A 21,899-nucleotide genomic window follows, 5' to 3' on the forward strand; every position below is an offset into this window, starting at 1 on the left:
TCTACTTTAAGAAAATGGAAAACTTGTGGGGTTTTCTTCTTTTGGAAGCTTCCTATTAAGTACAGTGTAAAAACTATCGTTACTAGAATGTCGCCGTTCCTATTATTTATAGAGCATGCATTTCAGGTGGTTCAGAGGTTTCCCAGGCTACAGTACTCTTGTTGCAGATATCCTGGCAAGTTCCTTTGTTTAAAAATTAAATTTTAAAAATGAGCGGATACTACAGCTTTCCAAGCTCCTCTCGGATCTCAGAGTGGGGTGGGCAGGGGGCAGGCGGGGCACGGGGAGGGGGGCAGGCGCCGGGGAGTGAGGATGCGGGGGTGGGGCGTGGGGATGGGGGTGCGGGTGGGGGATGGGGGGTCCCCTCCCCCACGGTGCGCGCACGCGCGCTGCCTTCAGGAAAAGATGCGGATGGCCTGAGTGACCGCGGCGTGGCAAACTGGGCACTCGGGCTCGCTCTTCTCGCAGATCCGGTTGGCGCACTCCATGCAGAAGAGGTTGTGGCCGCAGGGCACCAGCGCGGCGATCACCTCGCTTTCGAAGCACACGGAGCAGTCGCGGCTGCCCTTCCGCCGCAGCCCGGAGGAGGAGGATGAAGAGCTGGAGGAGGAGCTGGACGACGAGGAGGAGCCCGACGTGTCCGACGGCTGCAGGCCGGGCAGCTGCGCCCCCAGCCCGTTGGCATAAGCGGCATAGGCCAGGCCGCCTCCGCCTGGGTCGCTGCGCACACGGCGAGCCAGGTGGTGCTCGCCAGCCCCCGCGGCCATGTGCAAGGGCGGCGACAGGCGCGGGCAGCTGGTGCCTGGGTGCAGCCTGCGGTGCACCAGCAGCCCCAGGTTGGCGTTGGAGGGCGCGCCGGCGCCAGCCCCGGGAAAGACGACGGAGGACGACGAAGCGGACGAAGATGCCGAGGAGGAGCAGGAGGAGGACGCGGGGGCTGCAGGTCCGCCTCCCGGAGAGCGCTCGAACTGGGCCCAGAGAAGTGGCGCCCCAGGTGGGGGCGCCGGAGCCGGGTCGAAAGTGGGCTGCAGCTCAGGGCAGCCGTCGGGGGACGGCACGGAGGCCTCCCCGGAGGCGTAGGCGTACCCGTTGCCGTTGTTGTTGTTGTTCCCGTTGTGCGCGAAGCTGAGCGCGGGGCTGGGGGGGCTGTAGTCCGCCAGACGCGGGGTGGCGGCTGCGCTGCCGCTCGTCCCGCCACCGAAGTAGGAGTCTGTGGAGGCGCTGCCCAGCGAGCTGGAGCTGTCGTTGCGGTAGCTGGAGAAGGGCTTGCGGCCCGGGGTGGGCGTGATGCTGGGGGTGGGCTTGCTCCAGAGGCTGCCCGGGCCGGACCCGCCGGACCCGTGCTGCAGATCGAAGCCCACATCGGTGCCGTTGGCGTGGAAGTCGTTCTCGTCTGTGAGCTCAATGATGCCGCCGGTACGCAAGGCGATGTGCGCCTCGATCTCCTCGCGAGCCCGGTCCACGTTCTCCGGCATGCCGGTCACCTCGAACACGGGCTCCTTGTCCCGGCTGGGCGTCACGATGTACGTGTGCGTCTGCTGCTGGATGCGCTTGATCGTGGCGCCCTTGGGCCCCACCACGAGCCCCACCACGCGGTAGGGCACCCGCACTTGGATGGTGGTCTGCCCCGGCAGGTTGGGCGGCCCGGGCACCGCGCCGTTGAGCGCCGTGTTCTTATTCCGGGAGGCGCGGATCATGGAGAAGTGCTCGGCGGCGGAGATGATCTCCCTGCGAGCCATGGCCACATCCTCCTTCCTGCCCGTCACAACAAAGACAGGCTCCTCCCCGCGAACCGGGGTCTTGATGTAAGTGTTGGTCTTGGCCCGCAGCGCTTTGATTTTACAACCTGCGAGCCGGGGCGCGAGGGAGGGAGTGGGAGAGAGAGACAGACACGCCCATTATCCCGGGTTAACCGCGGAGACCAGGGACAGCCCGCGTCCGGGACAGCCGGACGGGCAGGACGCGGGATGGGCGGACAGGGGGCGTCTCCCTCACTGACCCGGGGCTGCACCGCGGGCTGGGTAGCGGGTTCCACTCGCTGGGCGCTCGAGGAACAGCCCAGCGGCAGCCCAGCCCTCCCTGCAGTCGTCCTGAGCCAAACCCGAGAATCCCAGAAAAGCCATCTGGGGAGACGCCGCTGGGACCCAGCTGGGCGCGCTGTCCGCCTCGCGGGCTCAGCGCAGGGGTTTGGGGAGGCAGCAGCCGCGGCCGCGATTCCCCTGCGCGGGGGGCTGGGGGTGGGGGCGAGTCCCGGGACCCATTGTTTCTCCTCTGGGCTCCATTGCGCTTTGCAGAAATCCAGAGTCCTCCTCCCCTCCGATGCTCACTCCACCTCCTTCTCCTCCCAAGGACCGATCAAAGGCCCCCTCCCCCAAGCATCTTGCATTTAAATTCTCTTTCTCCCGGAGGGCTGGGTGGGGGACGCTAGGGGAGAAGGCAGTGATTTCAGAGGAAGAAAGTGCATCCCGCCCGGGCGGCGGCGCGGCTCTGGGCGACAGCCTGCCTGCACTTTCTTTGTCTGGGGCGCCGGCCCAGCGCGCGGCTCTCCTCCCTCCCCGCGGCTCCCTCCTGCACTCGTCCTCCCCGCGAGGCGGTGTCAGGGACCCTGCTACGTCCCCCGGCTCCCCGTCCCCGCCGGACCCACCTTGCCGCCCCACAATCTCGGCGACGTGCTCGGAACTGGGCACTGGCACGCACTCGGTCATGTTCACGCTCTTCTTGCGCGGCTCGCTGTCGTACAGAGAGGCGCCCTCGTCACTGTCCAGCCCCAGCAGGGAGAGCTGGTCGAGCGCGAGCTGCAGGGCTCTTTGGTCATCCAGGGTCTCTCCCCCGCCGCCGCCGCCGCCGCCTCCGCCGCCGCCTCCCCCTCCGCCGCCGCTGCCGTTGCGCTCCAGGTCTGCGAACAGCGAGCTGGGCATCGCTCGGCCGTGCGCGCCGCGCCCCCGCCGGCCCTCGGCTCGGCGGCGAGAAGCTGCGGCCACAAAGGCAGCCGGGAAGCGGTGGTCAGGGGCGGGGAGGCCGGCCGGCTGCAGAGGACCCCGTCGCTCCCTTCTCCGCGCCGGGAGGAGTAGGTCGCTCCCTGCGGTCCGCACCGGGCAGCGGCTGCAGGAGCCCCCGCCTGGGTCCCCACCCCAGATCTGCTGGCGGGCGGGGTGGGGGCAGAGCTCGAGCGGCGGCCGCGCGTGCCCCCCGAGCGCCCGGCTGGCTGGCCACAATGCCGAGCGAAAAGCGAGCAGGCGAGCGACAGCAGCGTTTCTTTAAGGAGCCCCTCCCGGCTCCTCCACGCCCGCCCGCCCGCCCTCACTCAGCGCTTTTTCCTCCTCTCCTCCCCGCCTCCTGACTGAGCCTCTGCAGCCAGACGGCTCCGGAGGGGGACGAGGGAGGCGCAACGTCACCGGCGGGAGCTGACACTACAATGCTACTGACACTATCGCTGGGGGAGGCGATTGGCGCGCGCCAGGCCGGGGGCGGGCGGAGGCCGCGGGTTGAGCGAGAGGAGAACGAGCGCCACCCTCCCACCCCCGCGCTCACCGCAGCCCGCCCGGTCCTCCCGGCCGCGCCCCTCCCCCGCCGCTAACGCCTCTCTTTGTTGTCTAATGCGGGGCTGGCAGGCTCGGGACACTTGTATGTACCTAGCAGCCGAGGACAATCACTGTCCCCAAGTCTCCTCCTTTGCCTGACTGAGAAAAGAAAACGCGCCCAACTCTGGTATCAGGGGCCCGGCTCTAAAAGAGCGGTCCTCAGAAAGTCCCGTTAGTGGCCCCAAATAAACCATGCGTGCAGCCAGAGCCACCACTGGAGGAAGGGTCTGTCGTCTGTCCAAAAGGGCGGCTGAGCCCCCGGACACGGCAAACTGGGCGCGAGGTCCTGGGGCTCAGGGGCAGAGCGTCCCGGCGCGGGCTGCCCACCTGCGCGGGAGCGCACGAGACACAAAGGCACACGCCTGCCCACATGCCACGCGCGCGCCCGCGCCTGCCTTTCTGTCCCCCTGGGCAGCACCGCGCCCGACTGGCCCTGGAACCGCGGATCGGGAAGCAAAGGGCCGCTTCAGCGCGGCCCGGCCGGCCGCCGCCCGCGACCTCTGGAATACGCGGCCCCGGGGTCCTGCACACGCCGGGCGCCCGGGCCGGGACCCCGCGGGCTCTGACACGCGCAAGAGCGCCGCACCGCCAGCGCGGGGACGCAGGCCACAGCGCCAGCGGGCGGCGCGGGCGTGCGCGCCTGCCGCTCCCCGGCCCTCCCCGCGGCCGGGCATGCGCGCTGGGCGCGAGGAGCCGGCGGGCCCTTTAAGGCGAGCGCTGCGGCGCGCGGACCCCGCCCGCGGCCCCGCCCCGACGGAGGCGAGCGCTCGCGGCCGCCGCTCTTTGTGCGCTTCCCGGGGTGGGGGCGGCGGCGGCGGCGGGAGGGCGCGACGGGACCGGCCGGCGGGACTGCGGGCCGCGCCCCTCCCGCTCGCCCGGGGCCCGCCCCCGCGCGCGAGAAGAAAGGAGGCTTTGAGGGGCGGGCTTCGCTCGCGCCCCCGCCGCGCGCCCGGCGGACGCCCCCTCGGGCCCCGCGCGCGCTCCCCTCCTTTGTTCGCGGAGCCGGCCGGCCGCGCCCCGAGCTCCCCGCCGCGGGCCGCCGTGCCGAGCGGCCGGGCCGCCCTTCCAGTCGCCGGCCAGCGTCCGCCTGCTCGGGACAATGAGGCCATGTGGCCGCTGCCGCTCACGGTCTCTCTCCGAGACCTCGTGGTGCTGCGGGGCGATCCCGGGGTTCAAAAGCGGGGGCTCCCCGAAGTGCTCCCTGCGGGACCCCGGGAAGAGTGAACGAGCACCCTAGGCCTCGGTTCCTCGTCTGTACGATGGGGGAAATAATCCCTGCGCTACCCGCTCGTGTGCTGGTCTGAAAATTAAACGTGGCCGTGGATGGGGGCGCACTTGGTAATCAGCAGACGGTTCCGTTCCGCAGACGCCTTCACTTTGATGACACGAAGGTGATCCCTTCCCGCTTGCCCACCTGGAGCTGTCTGGGGGAAGAGGTGCTGATCACTTCCTTAGGGAAATGAGGTTTAGAAGCCACTTACTGGGGCTGTTTCCCCAGGATGTTTGCGTCAGCTTCCCTGAGCCTGGCGCGTGTCTTTCTTAAAAGGGAGTGTGCGATGGGGAAGAGGCCGGTGGGAGGATGGCGCCCAATCCTCCTGCAAAGCCACCCCTTAGGGCTCCAGCAGGGGGTTCCTGTGTCCTTTTGACCAAGTTTATGGGCCTGGAGTTCGACTAATTTGAAAATGAAGATTCTTGCGGAGGCGGAGAGGTATGAGTGAAGGCCCTGGCTGGGGAGGGCCGCGGCCTGGTACCCCCACGCGGGGCCTGTGAGCAAGAGGCAGGTAGGAACGCTGCAAACACAACGGCTGGTTTCCGGCCTCTCAGCTCCGTTCCTAGGAATTTAACAGCCTTCCAATGGGGCCTAGAGGTTTCTTTTGAAAAGAACACGGTGAAGGTAAAGTTGTTCCTCAGCTGATGGGGAACCGTGCACAGGTAAATGGGGTGTGGAGAGCCCCTGTCCCCCTCCCCGGGCCCAGGAGATGGAGGTTGCTTGTGCGGGGGAGCCTGGCTACAGGTATTTTCAGACCTGCCATAACGCCTTCCTCCTAACACATCTGCAGTGATGAGATTTCACGTGGGTTAATTCTGAAATTTGTTTAAATGTAGAGGATTGGATGATTCAGAGGAGTCCCTGGGGGGGTCTCTGGGTCGTTCCCAGGTAGGTGAATGCAACACTTCGGCAAGGTGACATGCTTAATGTCATTCTTCCCTGCTAGATCAGGAAGGCAGGTACTGTACTTGCCTGTAACTGCAGGTGTGCAGTGAACTCACACATCGTACCCACAGGAAGGTTAAGCTGAGACCCTGCCCGCAGGGATTCATGGGAAGCCGCCAATCCTGACACAGCCGTGATGTTCCCTGCACCCAGCTCACCTCCAGAGACTAGGACACGTCAGTAAAACCTGTACAGAAATCAGCATGGTTTTCTGAAGACACCCACAAAATCGAAGGCCCCCCGAGAGTATGGGAGGTGGTGAGGTGGGAGCCATGATGTCTGACAGGTTGAGTTCCCGGTCCCTGCTGTTCTTCAGTGCTGTCTGAAAACAGGGTGCATCCCACCTTCTGCCCGGGGCTGTGCTAGCGAGGTGGCGGGTGACGGCAGAAGGTCACTCGCCGTAAACTGCCGAGTACTAGGCAGATGCAGCAGGCGCCTTCTTGTCGAAGTTCTCCTCCCAGCCACTTGTCTTCTCCCTTGTATCCGTTACCGACTGGTCAGGGTGTTTTCTGACACTTGACTGCTATTATAAAAGTAACAATCCAGAAACTTTAATTCTCAGTTAATGGCTTTAATAAGCCAAGACATCATAAAATTTGCAAAATCCAGTTCTGTGTTTAAACAGATAATACACCCTAAACCCGTAGTTTCTGGTTAGACTTTCCCAGGCTCCTTTAGGACCCCAGAGCTTAACTACTTTTCCTGATACAAGACACGTTCCCCAAGGACTTCCTGATGTGGATGTGGCCATATTATTTTTTTATTAGCATGAGAGAGAAGCTTGCAGAATGTGGTCTGGTAATATAATAGTGAATTTCAGTTGTCATAAAGTAAAAAGAGGTAAAGTTATCACAAGAAAACCAGATTAGCAATAAGACAACCTCGTATCTGTTTCCAGAGTTCTCAAACTAATATCTTGCACACATCTTGCCTACTTTTGCAAAGGAAATAGCTGGCAAAAGAAACTAAAATCCTCTTGTGACAACAAGCACACTTTCAGTCAACTCATCGTAATGTTGAGCACCGACATCCTTTATTATAGGCACAGAAGAAAGTGCTGATGACACAGAAATGAACAAGGTGACAGGGCAGGGCTGGGGAGTCCTTTTTTTTGGACACTGGTCGTGTCCAAACCCAGTCACAGCGCAGAGCAAGTGCCCAGATAATAGTGAGTCCGCCCAGCGTCCTGAGAAGACTCCCACGGAGAGGACTCGGATGGAGTGTGCGAACTGAGACGGCTCTGCACGGGGAGCAGCGAGGCGGGAACTCAGCAAACGGTTATTAACTGAATGAGCGGGCCAGGTCGAAAAGCCTTGAAGGTGTAATTTCCTTGAGTGCGTACAGGAATAACTCAGTCTCTGGGAGGCAGTTCAAACGACTCCAGCCACAACGACATGATTTTGAATAAAATTAGGACTCGCAGGTAATATTAAGCACTTACTATGCACCAGGCAGTTTACGAAATGCTTTGCACTCCAGCATCTTGTTTAATCCTCAGCACTCCTCCCAGGCAAGTGCTCTCGTCACCCCACTGCACAGATGGGACAAGTGGAAGTGCCCGGGCAGAGGCAGGTTTGCCCACAGCAGATGAAGCTGGAGCTGCGGGACTCCCCACTGAGTGAGGGCCCTTCCGAGGCCCGGGAGAGGTCTTGGTGGTGTACTCACAGGATCACATGAAAACAGTAAAATTTTCAAGAGTAAGGATTTTATTCTACTTAAGAATACCTAAAATGATATAAGCTTCAGGCCCAGCAAATCTTAGCTTCAGTATCATGCCCAAGGCCACACAGCTGGCGGTGGTCCCCGGCCTGTGGTCTGAACCAGCTCTGAGTTCCTTCCTGTCTCTGAGCTCCGCATTCCCAGCTGGAAGTTGGAAACACTTCCAGGCCTGCTTCTCACACAGGATTATAAAATCACATGTGTGAGGGAACATGAGAGCACTTTGATTTTTGATGTTCTTCTTTCGTCTTTGTATTGTTAATGTGTGTGTGACATATAACACATGTAACGACACACACGTATTTTTAAAAATATTTTAATAATATGGGACATGGTCTCCTTATGTTGAGTGAACAAAAGAGACAAGGAATATGTGTGTGTGCACATGTGTGTGCATGTGTGTGCATGCATGTATGTGTTACTAAACACTCCATAAGCATTAGAAACAGTGAATGAATAGGATAGAAAGAAATGCAGCAAAATTTTAACAATGGTGATTCTTTAAGTAGTGGGATCATAACTTATTTTCATTTTACTTTTTGATGTATTTCAAGTTCTGAACATACATCTTTATTCAATTATTTTTTAAAAGTAATGCATGCTTAGTTTTAAAAATGAAATACTGCTAAAAGCCTTAATAAAATGAAAAGCACTCACTACCCTATCCCTATCCTTGCTGTCAATAGAAGAAAAAAAATCTAAAGCTAACCCTAGCATACATTTCTATGGGCCCTTAAAAGTATCTTGACTTCTAAAATTTAAACATCACTTAGTAATCAGTAATAGCCATTCTGCAGTATCAGAAAGAAAAAAGGAAAATCTCTCAGGTACATGAAAATTCAAGGAGGCTGGAAACTCACAGTGTTCAGGTAGAAGGTACCGTTTCTTCTTCCTGAGCAGACTTAAAGTCGATCAGTGGAATTCAAGCATTTTTTACAGTTGACTCCTTTCTTTCCCAAAGTCTTAGGCTGAACCGTACCTATAAAACTGATGAAAACCACAGAAGGTTAGAATCACAGGATGTTTGAGAGTGCGTGGTCTGAAACCTCATTTGACAGGGAGCAAACTGAAGGCCGGCCTGGGAAATGGCCCAGTCAACCTCGAAGACCCCGGGGGAGCCAGGTCGCAGAGCCAGCGTGCGACTTCTGGGGTGATGAGCTCTGTTGCTTTATAATTTAAGGAAATCTGGTATTGCGGCTAGTGAACACCTTCCGCGCGGCACGCTGTGGCCGTGGGGTAGCTCACAGTCAGTGTCGCTGGTGTCAGACCTGAGAGCTTGCTGAGAGAGTTGCTCCCCGAATCTAGGTGGTGTGCAGCAAGGAAGCAGGCGGTAGTGCGGGCTATTTAGAGGCAGTCTCCCTCACCCTTCCTCCCTGCTGTCCTTTCCCAGAACCGAAACCCAAATGCCTCTGGATGAAGATCGTGTCTCCAGGAACGACATAACCCCGCTTGGGGAAGACAGAGGAGGCGCTGGCGGCAAAAATCACAGTGGTACAGTGTGCTCTTAGAGAGACGTCCACGCCACAGAGATAAAACATTGTGCCTTGGCATGGTCAGGCACGACACGAAACACCCCGCGATGCTTTCTCATTTAATCCTCACAGCACACCACGAGACACAGATTATCACGCCTGTGAATTAACTCTCCTAAGGCCTCATTTCTAGGAAGAGTTGGGACTGGCATTGGGCCCCAGTGACTCCCCAATCCAGACTGCAACTGACTTTCTCAAGTAGAAATGTGTTCATACGAAGTCAGGATTGTGAAAAGACTCAAAATCACCCTGTAAGAGAGATAATTGAAGGTGCTCTGACTTTTTAGACAGAGGGCTAAAAATATTTATTTCTCAGAGTTGAGGATGACAGTGAGATTAAAATAATAATCTCATAGTCACAAGTACTCAGTGACTAGAGGCTCGAAACAGTCATAGCTGGGCAGGGGCAATGACGATGGGGGGAATCGGTAATGTTCCAAAATTTAAAGAGCTTCGCAACAGGAGGCTTGTTCTTTGGCTACACGGGGAAGAATGTGGGTCGAAAAACTGCCCACATGTGGCAGGGCTCACCTCACTGCCCAGGTGCACACACTCTTAATCAGGAGTCACCTGCAAAGGGTGGTAAACAGGTGAATTCGATGAGTGGTGACCACTTGAGTTTCCTTCAAGTAGTCTGTTGACGTTCAACTAGTCACTTCATTTCTGAGCTTTGGTTTTCCCATCTGCAAAACAGGAATAACAGCCCCTACTTAGGTGACCAATGTGGGCCCTTCCTGGGTGCCAGCCAGATGCAGACAGAGCCTAGTGGAACGAGGGTTCTCCTGGCAGCCGTCTTGTCAGTGGTAGAATATGGAGCGGTCTCCTGAGCCCCCGAGTTGGAGGCTGCAGTGAGCTACAGTCGAGCCACTGCACCCCAACCTGGGCAGCAGAGCCAGATGGTGCCTCAGAAATAAATAAATAATGTAGAGTGGAAAAATATTAAAAAATTTGTACTCTTTTTTAACACTTTATATGATCACACCTCCTCTGCTCTCAAAACTCTTTAAAAAAGCAAGAAATACTCTTACAACCTAAAGAATTTGTCTATATTAAACATCACCCCCAAAATCAAGATGCTAACTCATTAAACACAGCTATGATATTCTCACAAATAACTTTGAACTACCATGTGGTTTAGTTTCGTGATAAAATTTTTTCCATGCATTTTAGTTAAAACGGTAAAAATCATGTCAAAAGTGCTATTGAAATTTTAGCTAATAATAGAATTTTTTATGTTAATAAAGCAAATCTGCAATTTTATTTATTAAAATTTCTACAGTTATCATTGTACTAAAATGTATGTGCAACCGTATTGTTCCAAAAATGGTGCTAATATAATGGGCTTTTTAGAAATAATAAATCAGGTTGGATTTGTTGTTATTGTTAACCTCACAGTGTACGCCCAGATAAACTCCAGGTGGGTCAAAGAGTTAAGTTGCAATAGTGAAATCAGAGAGAGAACCGAATGGAATGTGGGGGACTGATCCCATAATTTTGGAGCACACGAAGGGCTTTTTGAACATGACCCTAATGGTGGGAATCAGGTAGGGCAAGACCTATAGGAAGAAACTGAAAAACTGCGAGGAGGGAGGTCGTATGGTACAGCGGGCTCCCCGGGTGTGGCGTACGTAACCCCGGGCGTGCTGACTGTGGGTGGCCTTGGGAAGTACAGAGACGATCCTGGTTTGGTTTAACTATTATATATTTATTTTAATTGTATTATAAAATATTATTAATACACTTGGGCCTCCCTATCTGCAGGTTCCACACCCAACCATTCAACTAACTGTGGCTTGAAAATATTTAAAAAAAAATAAAAACAATACAACAATAAAAATAACGTAAATTAAAAAACAATACAATATCATGAGTATTTATATAGCAATTATGTTGTATTTGGTATTATAAGTAATCTAGAGATGATTCAGAGTATACGGGAGAATGTGGGTGGGTTAGATGCAAACACTACGCCACTTTATAACAGGGACCTGGGCATCCTGGGATGTGGGTATCCCTGGAGGTCCTGGAACCAAAACCCACCTCCAATGTCAAGGGACGACTCTGTATCGCCCCTGGGAAACCACGGGTAACGATGCTAGGAAGAAAAGTTGGTATGTACGTTTTAAAAGGAAGTCAACTTGAACTAAAATATTAGATGAATTATTTTACAGTGGGTTCTCAGGCCAGGTTAAAAAAAATGTATAATGTCGGTGATATATGAGTGACTAAGTTCAGGAATAGATCCAAGATCACATAAGACTTTAGTATCGGTACTCCTCCTTTATTTACTTATTTTTTGAGACAGAGTCTCACTCTGTCACCCAGGCTGGAGTGCAGTGGTGTCATCATAGCTCACTGCAACCGCAAACTCCTGGGCTCAAGTGATCCTCCTGCCTCAGCCTCCCGAGTAGCTGGGACTACAGGCATGTGCCACCCATGCCCGGCTAATTTTTCTATTTTTAGTAGAGACGGGGTCTCGCTCTAGCTGGTCTCGAACTCCTGAGCTCAAGCGATCCTCCCTCCTCAGCCTCCCAGAGTGCTAGGATTACAGGCGTGAGCCACCAGCCTGGGCCTGGTACTCGTCCTTTAAGCAAATACTTGGAGTGCCTGTCCTGGAGCACCGGGCTGGGGACTTGGAATGAAATAGCCAGAGGGAGACGCGGGCCCTGCCTGGGCACTGCCTGCCGTGTAGAAGCGAGGGCGGCATTAATGGTACCGCAGGACGCATCTGCGTGAAACTGCAGCCGTGAACAAAGCTGTGTAGGAGAGGACCGCGGTACAAGAAAAGTTTGTAATAAGGGCATTTTGCTTATTATTGCTTAGAGGACTTGCTCTCTGGCCAGCCTAGAAATAAATAATGGGACAAGAAACTGCTTTCATGGATGAAGTGGAAAGGGCAGAAAAAAATATTTATAATATTTATGGAGCACTTATACTCTAGGACTAAGCTAATTACTCTCATTTAATAATCTCAATAAACCAGCAAAATAGGTACTATCGTCCCCATTTTTGCCCTGAGGAAACTGAGTTTAGCTGGTAAATGGCAGCAGACCCAGACTGTCCAAAGTCAGAGTCCTCCCTCACTCTTAATCATCAACTACACATATATGCACACACGTTTACATACACACACATATATATGTGCGTGTGTATTCCTAACGTTTGCCCACATACCATATATCTAAGTATTGAAAAGTTACAAATGAACGCTCTCTTGCTAATTTTCTTTGCACAAGTTTTATCCTCCCGCTGGGCTGTGTGCAAATGCCATCTCCATGATAAACCTCCCAGCCCAGAGTCAATAGGGGCCACCCCCACCTCCCAGCCAGGAGCAGGGCCGGTCCTGGCCCCCGTCCTCCAGCTGGCACCGTGTTCCCTGTGGATCCTCTCGCGGTGTTCGCGCGGCTGCGGGTTTGTAGGAAATCTCTGCCCAGCTTTTCCCTGTGTTGCCTCAGAGACCCCTGAACCTGTGTCTCGGTTTCCACGGTGGGGAGACGGGGGATATTAAGCGCACCACACTCAGTGGCGGTAGCGTGACAGCTACATAGAGCACCCCGTGCAAACATGCGGTACCGGCCCTACGCAGAGGACGCCATCGCGGGCAGAAGATGCGGGGGAACGTGGGGTGACCGCAGTGCAAAGTGAAGCTCCGGCGCTCCGAGGCCGCCATGTGAATGCCGAGCTGTGTGCGTGGGGTGAGGACGGGCACAGTGTCGCCCTGGTGAAAGGGCCCGGCAGATGCCAGGCCTCAGACAGACTCGCTGTTCCCGTCACAGTGGGTGCTGGCAGCCACACAGACGCCACTGTCCGCACAGCCCTGCGGGCCGGAGGGGGCACTTTGCAACTGCAGGCCCCACTGTTCCTGCAGGAGCCACATCTGTGGCTGGAGTCGTGCCACCATATGCGCCTCTGTCCCAGCACGTGGCGGGTGGCCTCTCGAGGCACAGGCACCACTGTCCTCCCAGCGTCGCATCTGCAAGGAAACCCAGTTGCCTCCAAGAGAGCCGGGCCAGCTGAACTGCACACACATTCAAGATGCATCAATAGGTAAAGAAAGCCAGCCGCCCCCGGTCGCCAGGGAAGCCGCATTCAGCCCCAGACACTGCAGCCGCGCCAGCCCTGCTGGCTGGATCTCAGAGAAAAACATCCATCATGCCACCTTCTCTGCGGGGTGGGGGCACGTTAATGTTTTCCAAAGTCAGCAATTCTTTTACCTTTTCATTTTGACATAATTTCAAACTTAGAGAAAATAAGAGTGCTATGAAGACCACTTGTGTGTTATTCACAGGGGTTCATCTACTGTTTACATTTGTCCCAACTGCTTTATGATCCCCTCTCTGTGCACACACCACACACACACATGCATACATACACATACACACACACGAACCACACACATGCACACACGATCCACACACATGCATGCACACAGACACAAACCACACCCACACACGCACACCTACACACACACACATGAACCACACACACCACACACACATGAACCACACACATACATGAACCACACACACGCACACACATTCATTTTCTGAAACACCTGGGAGTCAGCTGTGCACCTCACGGCCTTTACCCCTAAATTCGTCCGCGTAGCTAAGGGGGGGATATTCTCTTACAAAACTGCACCACAGTGACCAAGTCTAGTAAATGCAGCATCAATAGATACTTTCAGCCAATCTACTGTCCCTGTTCCAGTGTTGTCAGTGAGGTCAGCAGTTTTTAAATTCTTTGCATGACACAAAAGACGACCATCTCAACTAGATGGAACAGAGTCGCATTTATTCCAATCTCCTCGGCATTTGGGGTAAATAAAGCGCACACACACCTGACAGTGCTTTCAGCAGCCCACCCAGGTTCGCCTGTCTGTATTTCCATGTTGTCATCACCATTGTCAAGAGCCACCTCAGAGCCCTGTGTCTGCGGCGTGGGCTGGTGTCACCGGTGTCCTGGTAGGGGAGCCTGGCAGGTAATTAATGCCTCGGGGAATGATTTCCCTGGAGTGGGGTCTGCCAGGCCCACAGCAGTGAAATCACCCAGGTTATCCGTCGAGCACCTGCCACAGGCTGAGCACTGAAGACACAAACGTGAGAGGACGTCTCGGATCTGAATTAGCCCATGTGGCAGCAAAAAGCGCAAACTCAGCAGTAAGACGGACTCACCACAACTAAACCGTCCCGTCGTCAGGAGAGCCAGGCAGAGCCTCAGTCTTCAGCTGGGAAATGGGACCATAGCAAAAGCTACCCTGTCAGGTTGCTGCCGGGACCCAGTGAGGACCCCTCTCCAGGGCCAGCACAGTGCCCGGCACACGCAGGTACTCAGTGTCAACTACTAGGAGTGGCAGGGAGCCGGGCACAGAAACACAACCTCCACACAGTCGACCAGTGGCTATAGTGACCACCTAGAGCCCCCTGGCCGAGGGGTCCCAGGAGGCAGGAGAAGTCAGAGAAGTCCTCAGAGAACACACCTGAGTGGAGACCTGAAAGGTGACGTGAGTTGGCTGTGGGAGTCTGGAAGCTGAAGGGAGAGGGAAGGCGAGGGCGGGGGAGGGACCCCATGTTCCATGCGGGGGAAACTGCACGTCCACAGCATGGACGACTGAGAGATGACACCACAGTTCTTGTGGCTGGACGCAGAGCACACGTGATTCGTAGGTCAAACTCCTGCGAACAACCGCACAGAGTCAGCCACGCCACCCCGGTTGGTCGGCGCCATCGGGCTCGGCTGCCAGTGAGGCGGGAGCACAGCTGGCTGCCGCCGCGCCGGGTCCCCAGCCCCTCCCGCAGCTCTGCACAGCCGGACACTGCTCCCCGCACACGAAAATTTTCTGATTGTGAAATCAGTAATGCTCATTATAGATGATTTTGAAAATATAAAACAAATCTATTTTCTCGCTTTCAATTAAGGAATTCTCACTTAGTAATAGCTTCGTTATCTGGCATGTCGAGTTAATTAAAAGGCTGGTTTGCCGAATATTAAGATCCCATTTCGGATCTGAGGAGAAACCACTGCCCCGGGTGGTCCCCGCTCTGTTTCCCTGGGATGATCCTGTCGCCTTTTTCTTTCCGGGGGACAGAGTCCCACCATAGTACAGAACACGCTGGTTTCCCCAAACATGGCCCGTTTTTAAAGCCGACAGTAGAAGCCCAAGCTGTTGAATACAGAAGGCCCATCCGTCCACGGTTCTTAACCGGAAGCTGCAGGCACAATCACCTGGGAGCTTCCCCAGCGTGTCCCCCCGCAGCTGGGGGGCTGTGCTCTGCATGCAGCTCCCCAGTGACGCTGACGCACACCCTGGCCAAGGACGTCGCCATCGGGGTGTTTATCCGCCTCGCTGTCAGCGGCAGGGACCCCACAGGGAACCGGTGAAGCCAGGGTGCCCAAGCTGGAGTCCCCTCATAGAGCCCCACTCACCCCACTGCTCTTCTAAACACACTGGTCCCCTGGCGCTTTTGAAACGTGGTTTAGTTTCAAAAAGTGAGTGTTCGCTCCCCTTCCGGCAGCAGCTTTGCTGAGAGCTGAGCCACAGCCCTGTCCTCAGGCCCAGCTCGGCTCCAGCACGTGGCAAAAACAGCAACACGCAGGCTACGGTCCCAGCAACCTTTTTTTAAATGTCTTTTTCTGATTTTTAAAATATTATCTGACATAAATGCTAATTAAGGGGCTGTGTGTCACTCTGCAAAGGGATTTTAAGAGTATAATAGCAGGAAAGGTAGGTCCCTCCCAAGCACTGAAAGTCAGATTCAGTTCATAACCATGGTCGGTACGGACAATTTAGGGGGATGTAGCTGATGCATCGAGAGACCCGCAGCTGCCACAGGTCCGGCCTAGATGTCCCCAACTCTCCACAGTGTCCTGCACAGCTCAGCACACCTTCTGGAAAAGCAGAGGGCAGGGGTGCAGGTTAACAAGCACCAGCATCTCCCAGCTCTGCCCAGCACGCCCCGTCCCGTCCCCGTCAGAGCTGTGGTGACACAGAGCTGCTTGTCCCAGGCCTCGCCCACAGCCAGGCCTTGCTGCTCCACGGCACGTTCCCCTGCCCCTCCTCTGGATGTTTGTGAAAAATTAAGATAAAAGTCAAAACATTCTTGAGAAGCACCTGCCTTCCTGAGAGGCGCTGGGAGAAAAAAGCATCATTCTTTCCCTGCCTTTGTGCTTTTATTGTGCTTTGCTCTATCTGTGGTTTGCGGAACAGCAAACTATTCAATCCAGCTTTAAAGCGCACGCACCCCCACCCCGCAGGCAGATGCACTGGGAGGACCCAGGAGTCTGTGCCAAGGGCAGGACACGCAGCCGAGCCCCCCAGGGGCTGGGCGCCGCCGCAGGACAGGAGCTGCTCGCGGTCTCTCCGGGCTGCCCGCGCCCCGGCGCTTCATCTGCCTCAGTCTCTCCCAGACCCTTTCTCTGCCATCTCCTGCACCTCTGTCCAGACACCCCCGGAACTTCCCAAGTTTATTGTAGTGACGACTGGGCTGGTTCAGCTTGGGGCCAACTAGCTGTCGCCAGGGAGCGGGTGGGGTGGGCACGGCCGACCGCAGCCTGCTCATCGTGGCTGGGGGATCGGTTTCTCCGGCACAATTTTCCACGCCACCCTGTCGTCTCTGTCTTTCAGAAACTCTGCCGGCCCTCTCCCCGCAAAACTGCGCTGCCCTTCCGCACCCTGAGGCCTCCGTGCAGTCTGGCCTCGGGAGCACGGACTCAGCAAAGAAGCCCGGCAGGCCCTAGAAACAGGCCCGGAGCGTTTGGGTAGAGAATTCCAGCGTCCCGGCTACCCACGGCATGATCTGAACGGCAGGCACAAACCTTGAGCGATGTCTGTTCCCTGGGCCTGCAGAGTCTGTCCCCAGAGGGACGGCCACACCTGCGAGGAGCGGACCCTTGAAAGTGCGGGGCCAGGGCCTTGTTGCCCAGGTGTCAGGGCAGGTCCAGGCTGTGGGCACACACAGGCGCTGAAAACCTGGACCAGCTCCTCAGTGTCCGGGCCTCGCGACGCTGGCCCCCACCCGGGCGGGCTGCTGGGGGATTCCGCGCCCGGTGCACGTGCACGTCAGTAACCTCAGCATGGTCACGAGCATCCAACGCAGGCACGGCACGCGTGGCGTCTGGCGTGTGCTGGCACCCGGAGAAGGGAAGGAACAGAGAAGGGCTCCTGGCTGGGAGGACTTAGGGCAGTTTCAACCCATGCAGCGAGGGAGCGTGATTGTTACAGTGCTTTTTTGGCTTCCTTGGAAGCCTGCGATCTGGTGGGCACGGGTTCCTGTGGCCCACGCCTGAGCAGAGTGCGCAAAGCACCAGCCAGCCAGCCAGCCCTTAACCGCCAGTCCCCGCAAAGTCCCCGCCTCTCTCCAGCCACAGGACAGAGACAGTTCCGGAGAAAATCTCCCCGTCTCCCCGCTCCTTCGGGCGCTGCTGTCACGTCTTCGGGCGGCTTCCACATGCAGCCTCGGCGGGGCGGGGCACGCAGATGTTTACACAGTCGCCAGCCTTCATCCTTATTACACGCACAGACACATGGCCCTGTCGTGTTGCTACACGGTTGTCACGTTTACCGGAGCCAGTGGCAGCGAACTACTGCTCTGGACACCTTCACCCTCATCGCCCTAACACCTCCCTGCTGCCGAGCATTAGGTTGGTTTCCTCCAGCGTCAAATACAATGCAGTGACGACGACCTCCATGCTCGTAACCCTTTTGTTCTGCTAAATTATTTCCTTCAGATGGATTCCAAGGAGAGGCTCAAAGCAGTGCTGCGCTGGGGTCAGGCAAGAAGTGTCCCTCTGGCCCTCCTCTGGCTGCGTCTGCCCTCCCGGTGAGCAGTCCCCAGGCCAAACGAACATTCCCACGGACAATCCCCCCTTTCAGACCATTCTCTGGGTACCTGGGACCCCAAAATCCCCACCCAGTGGCCCCACGGTCATCTCGAGGGCCTGCACAGCCCGGCCCCCTGGGTCTCTCCGCCCAAGGCCCAGCGGCACCAGCAGCGCACACAGAGCTGGACCCGGGGAGTGGCCGACGGGCAGTGGGTAGTGGACAGAGTTTGGACACGGGGGCTGAGGTGCCCACACACATTCACCCGAGGCTGCTACCAGTGCCGGACAGCCTAGGAGTTAGGAAGAAAATGGGTCTGGCGCCAGCGACTGGCTCACCCATGATGACACATCCCAACAGGGGACTCTGAAGCCTCTAGGAATTTTAAACTTGAACCTGGCCTTCTAGGTGGCTGTGAAGGTATATTTGTCAAGGTAGGAGGGTAGAACATATTTTCATTTAACAGTTTGCAACCTGATTGGTAACTTTAAACTATTTAGACATATGGTATGTGAGTCTCCATTTATACTCTTGCCTGGAACCTTGCAAATTACTGAGAGGAGGTCTGGGTGAAAGGTTGTGACCATTTCTGCAGCCTCTTCTGTGTCTACGTTGCTACATTGCTTCTCTGAGTAGCTGTGCTGGTTTACAATTTTGGAATGTACCAGTTTCATCGCACTCCCTGGGCACGGGGCTCACAGCTGCTGCTGACTCAGGGGGCGTGAAACGGCCGCTAGCCTTGTTTTGCTCTGCATTTGTTCGATCACCTGCAACAGAATAATAAAAGCTACCTTTATTGAGCCCTTCCTATGGGCCAGGCACTATGATAAAGCGCTTTGCTGGTATTGTCTCCCAGGAACCCCTGACATGGATACATTAGGATTCCTGTTTTAGGGGTGAAAGCACAGAGCTTGGAGGAATCAGGGAATTTGCCCAACATTGCAGTTAGTAATCAGTCACAGCCCGGATTAGAAACCAGGTCTGTCCGACTCCAAAATCTGTGATTTTTAGTCATATTACACGTGTCTTGCATGTGTCTATTTCCAAAATATATTTGCTTTGTGGTGACTGATTTTTAAAAATTATTTTAGACTTTTAATTTTGGAATAATGTTAGCTGCACAGAAGAGTCGCGAAGACGGTCCACAGAGCTCCCGTGCACCCTCCACCCAGCTCCGCCTGCCACCAGCCTCCCCTACGACCACGGTGCCCTGTCAGAACCAGGAACGTAATACTGGCATGATACTGTTCTCTAAACTACAGGGTTTATTTGCATTTCTGTGAATAAACTTTTTACAGCCTTTTCCCTTTAACATTAAGAATTTCATGTTGTTCTTAAAACTCTGAATGAGTTCTTTATGCTTTCATTTTACTTTACCCAAAATACAAGTCTCTCTGGTCACATATATTCCCCCAAATCTGCCATTAAATGCATCCTGTCACCTGGCCTTACCCTCTCCACTCTTCTTCTTCTGACATCTTTCCTCCGGGTCCTCTAAAGCTGTGGTCCCCAACCTGGGCCTCAGTCTGGTGTCGATCGTGGCCTGTTAGGAACCGGGCGGCACAGCAGTGGCGAGTGGCGGGCTGGAAACTCTGTCACTTAGCGAATAATCCTTCATTGCCTTCTTGTGCTAAAATGTTAAATATTACATCCTTATATTTAGCTGAGTTCATTTTTGAACACTTTATTCTGTCCCACTGATCTATATTTATTTGTTTTGAACTTTCACAACATATTTTAAATACTAAATTTTTAATCATTTTATTCTAAATGTTTTCTCTTTGTTTTTTAAAATAAATTTTTGGAATCATTTTGTATATTTCCATTAAAAGGCCTATTAGCTTTTTTATTGTGATTATAGTAAGTCTATAAAATGCCTCATAAACAAAAATTATCTCTTAATAACATGTAGCTTTCCCATATAAAGCAGAGCATATTTATTTATTCAAATCTTTATTTGTATCATCCAATAGTATTTTACATATTGATTTCTTTGTATAGAGTCTGCATTTCTTAAACAGGGTCCTGAGTGTTCCTTTCATTATTTTGCTTTTTAACTTCTTTATATATATGTTCAATTGTGTGTATAAAATATTTCATAATAAAAAATAAAATGATCCTAGTCATCCTTCAAGTATTTTGTTCCCTTTTAATAAAATACTTTTGCTGAATTTGCAAAAGTGATTCTCTTTTTAATAATTTCCTTCAAGTTTCTCCACCAAAGTGTATTCAAGATGCTTCTTTGGATATATTTACCTAGCATCTAACAAGGTATGATATCATACCCTCTGAAAATGATGATATCCTAGTCTCTCTCCCCAGTATTGTACTCCTCTTATTTATTTTTCATGTCCAATTACATAGTCTGGTCTTTGTATTGCTTTAATCACGCATCCCATCAGTCTAAGACATAGAAAAAGAAAACCAAGGGTTCTGATGGGCGTGTTATCTAAGCTTCATAAAAGGTCAGAAGGCAGTTGAGAGCCTGTGGATCCCTCATTGATGACGGAGCAAAGGAGGAGTGTCCCCAGGGGAAGGGCAGGTGTTGACAGGGAAGCCTTTCCTCCCTTTGGCCTGGTACAGACACCAGGCTGTTCAATCCACATTCCGTTCTGACAAGGTTAGTCTTCTCTAGGAAGCCAGAACACTGGGCAGTACACAAGTATGATTCTAGATTTCATTTTTGTACTAAATGTTCTTCCAACTTGAGAGTCAAAAATGCTTGCTTTTTAAGTCCTCATGCTTTTGGCTAATTTCTAAATTAAGAAGGACAGACCAGTTGTCTTCAGGCAACATATGTCTCCCGTCAGTTTTGAAGCCTCGCTCACCTGCACCCTCCCAAGGAATGCCTGGTGTGCATACTCATCTAAATGCCTCTCTGTGCCTCAGTTTCCCTAAAAGTCAGTGGACCGGATGACTGTCACGGACTTGTGCGAATGTTGATATATGTTGAAAACACCACTTCCTGTTGGTGTGAGCTTAATCAATTAATTAATTTTTGATGCTACTGAAACAGGGACCGTTGTTTCTAAGCATGTGGTTGCCAGGAGTTGATGAAAATCTATGCAAGGGGTAAGATTGAGGCCCACTAGAGCTAGAGCTTCGAGGGCAGTTGTTCCTTCTAAACACAAGTGCTGAGGTCTGTGATTTCAGAAATCATTACTTGAACACAACATTCAACATCACCTGTTTTGTGAAGACGTTACAAATGCCCTTTGGACAGAGAACTTCGCCTCCCTTCCTGAACGCTACTTTGTACACAACTCGGGTACTGCACGTTCCATCCTGCACCGAAAAGAAATTGTCTCCTTTTTTGTCTTTGCCCCTGCAAGACTAAGTTCTCTGCAGTGTGGCGCTGTGGCTTGTGACCTCTCTGTAAGGTGACAAGCCCTCAGCTGGCACAGGAAGGCTGCCTAGAGAACTTTTGCAGAATAAATGGGTGACAGTAAGTGTGTGAATAAATGAAGTGAAATGATAGTTCTGTGGTCTAGAGCTGCAATGTTCGACACAGTAGTCACCAGCCACATGTGGCTACTTAAATCTGAGTTAATTGCAATTAAAAAGTCAGTTCCTCCATTGCACTAGCCGCACCTCAAGTGCCCAGCAGCTGCGTGGCTGGTGGCTCCCACACTGGCCGGCACAGGTGACAGGGCACTTCCCTCAGCAGCCGTGCGGAGGACGCCGTTCCCTGTGTCACACACCTGCACGTGCTCGGGGAGTTGGGGGAGCTCACAGTGGAGTCACAGGGAGGGACGCCTCACCCCGAGAGCTTCAGCTGAGTCATTACCAGATACACAGGGCTTGGCTGCTCTTGGCCCAGGACGTTAAAGGGGACGCCTCTGTCCCTAGACCCCTTCCACTTTCTGCTTCAACAACCCCTCTCAGAGAACAAAACGCAAGGCAAGACCCTATCACCACGCAGCTAGGATTTCATTTCATTCCGAGACAATAAGCCTTTCAGTATATTCCCACTGCTCTATACTGTTGAGTTATGAAGGGAAACCCCCGTTTCTCCTCTGATAAATCACCTGTAT

The 21,899-nt window shown here is 54.0% G+C and overlaps 1 protein-coding gene across 1 annotated transcript; it reads right to left on the reverse strand.

Annotated features, from left to right (window-relative positions):
* Nucleotides 1-355: 355 nt before the first annotated feature.
* MEX3B (mex-3 RNA binding family member B) lies at nucleotides 356-3,269 on the reverse strand. Its single transcript, XM_045561561.1, has 2 exons — nucleotides 2,615-3,269; nucleotides 356-1,891 (listed from the first exon to the last, which is right to left on the reverse strand). The coding sequence occupies exons 1-2, from the start codon at nucleotides 2,916-2,918 to the stop codon at nucleotides 396-398; spliced, it is 1,800 nt and encodes a 599-aa protein (XP_045417517.1). The 5' UTR covers nucleotides 2,919-3,269; the 3' UTR covers nucleotides 356-395.
* Between the last annotated feature and the right edge of the window lie 18,630 nt (nucleotides 3,270-21,899).

This window comes from Lemur catta, chromosome 9 (genome assembly GCF_020740605.2).
Source record: "Lemur catta isolate mLemCat1 chromosome 9, mLemCat1.pri, whole genome shotgun sequence".
NCBI lineage: Eukaryota > Metazoa > Chordata > Mammalia > Primates > Lemuridae > Lemur > Lemur catta.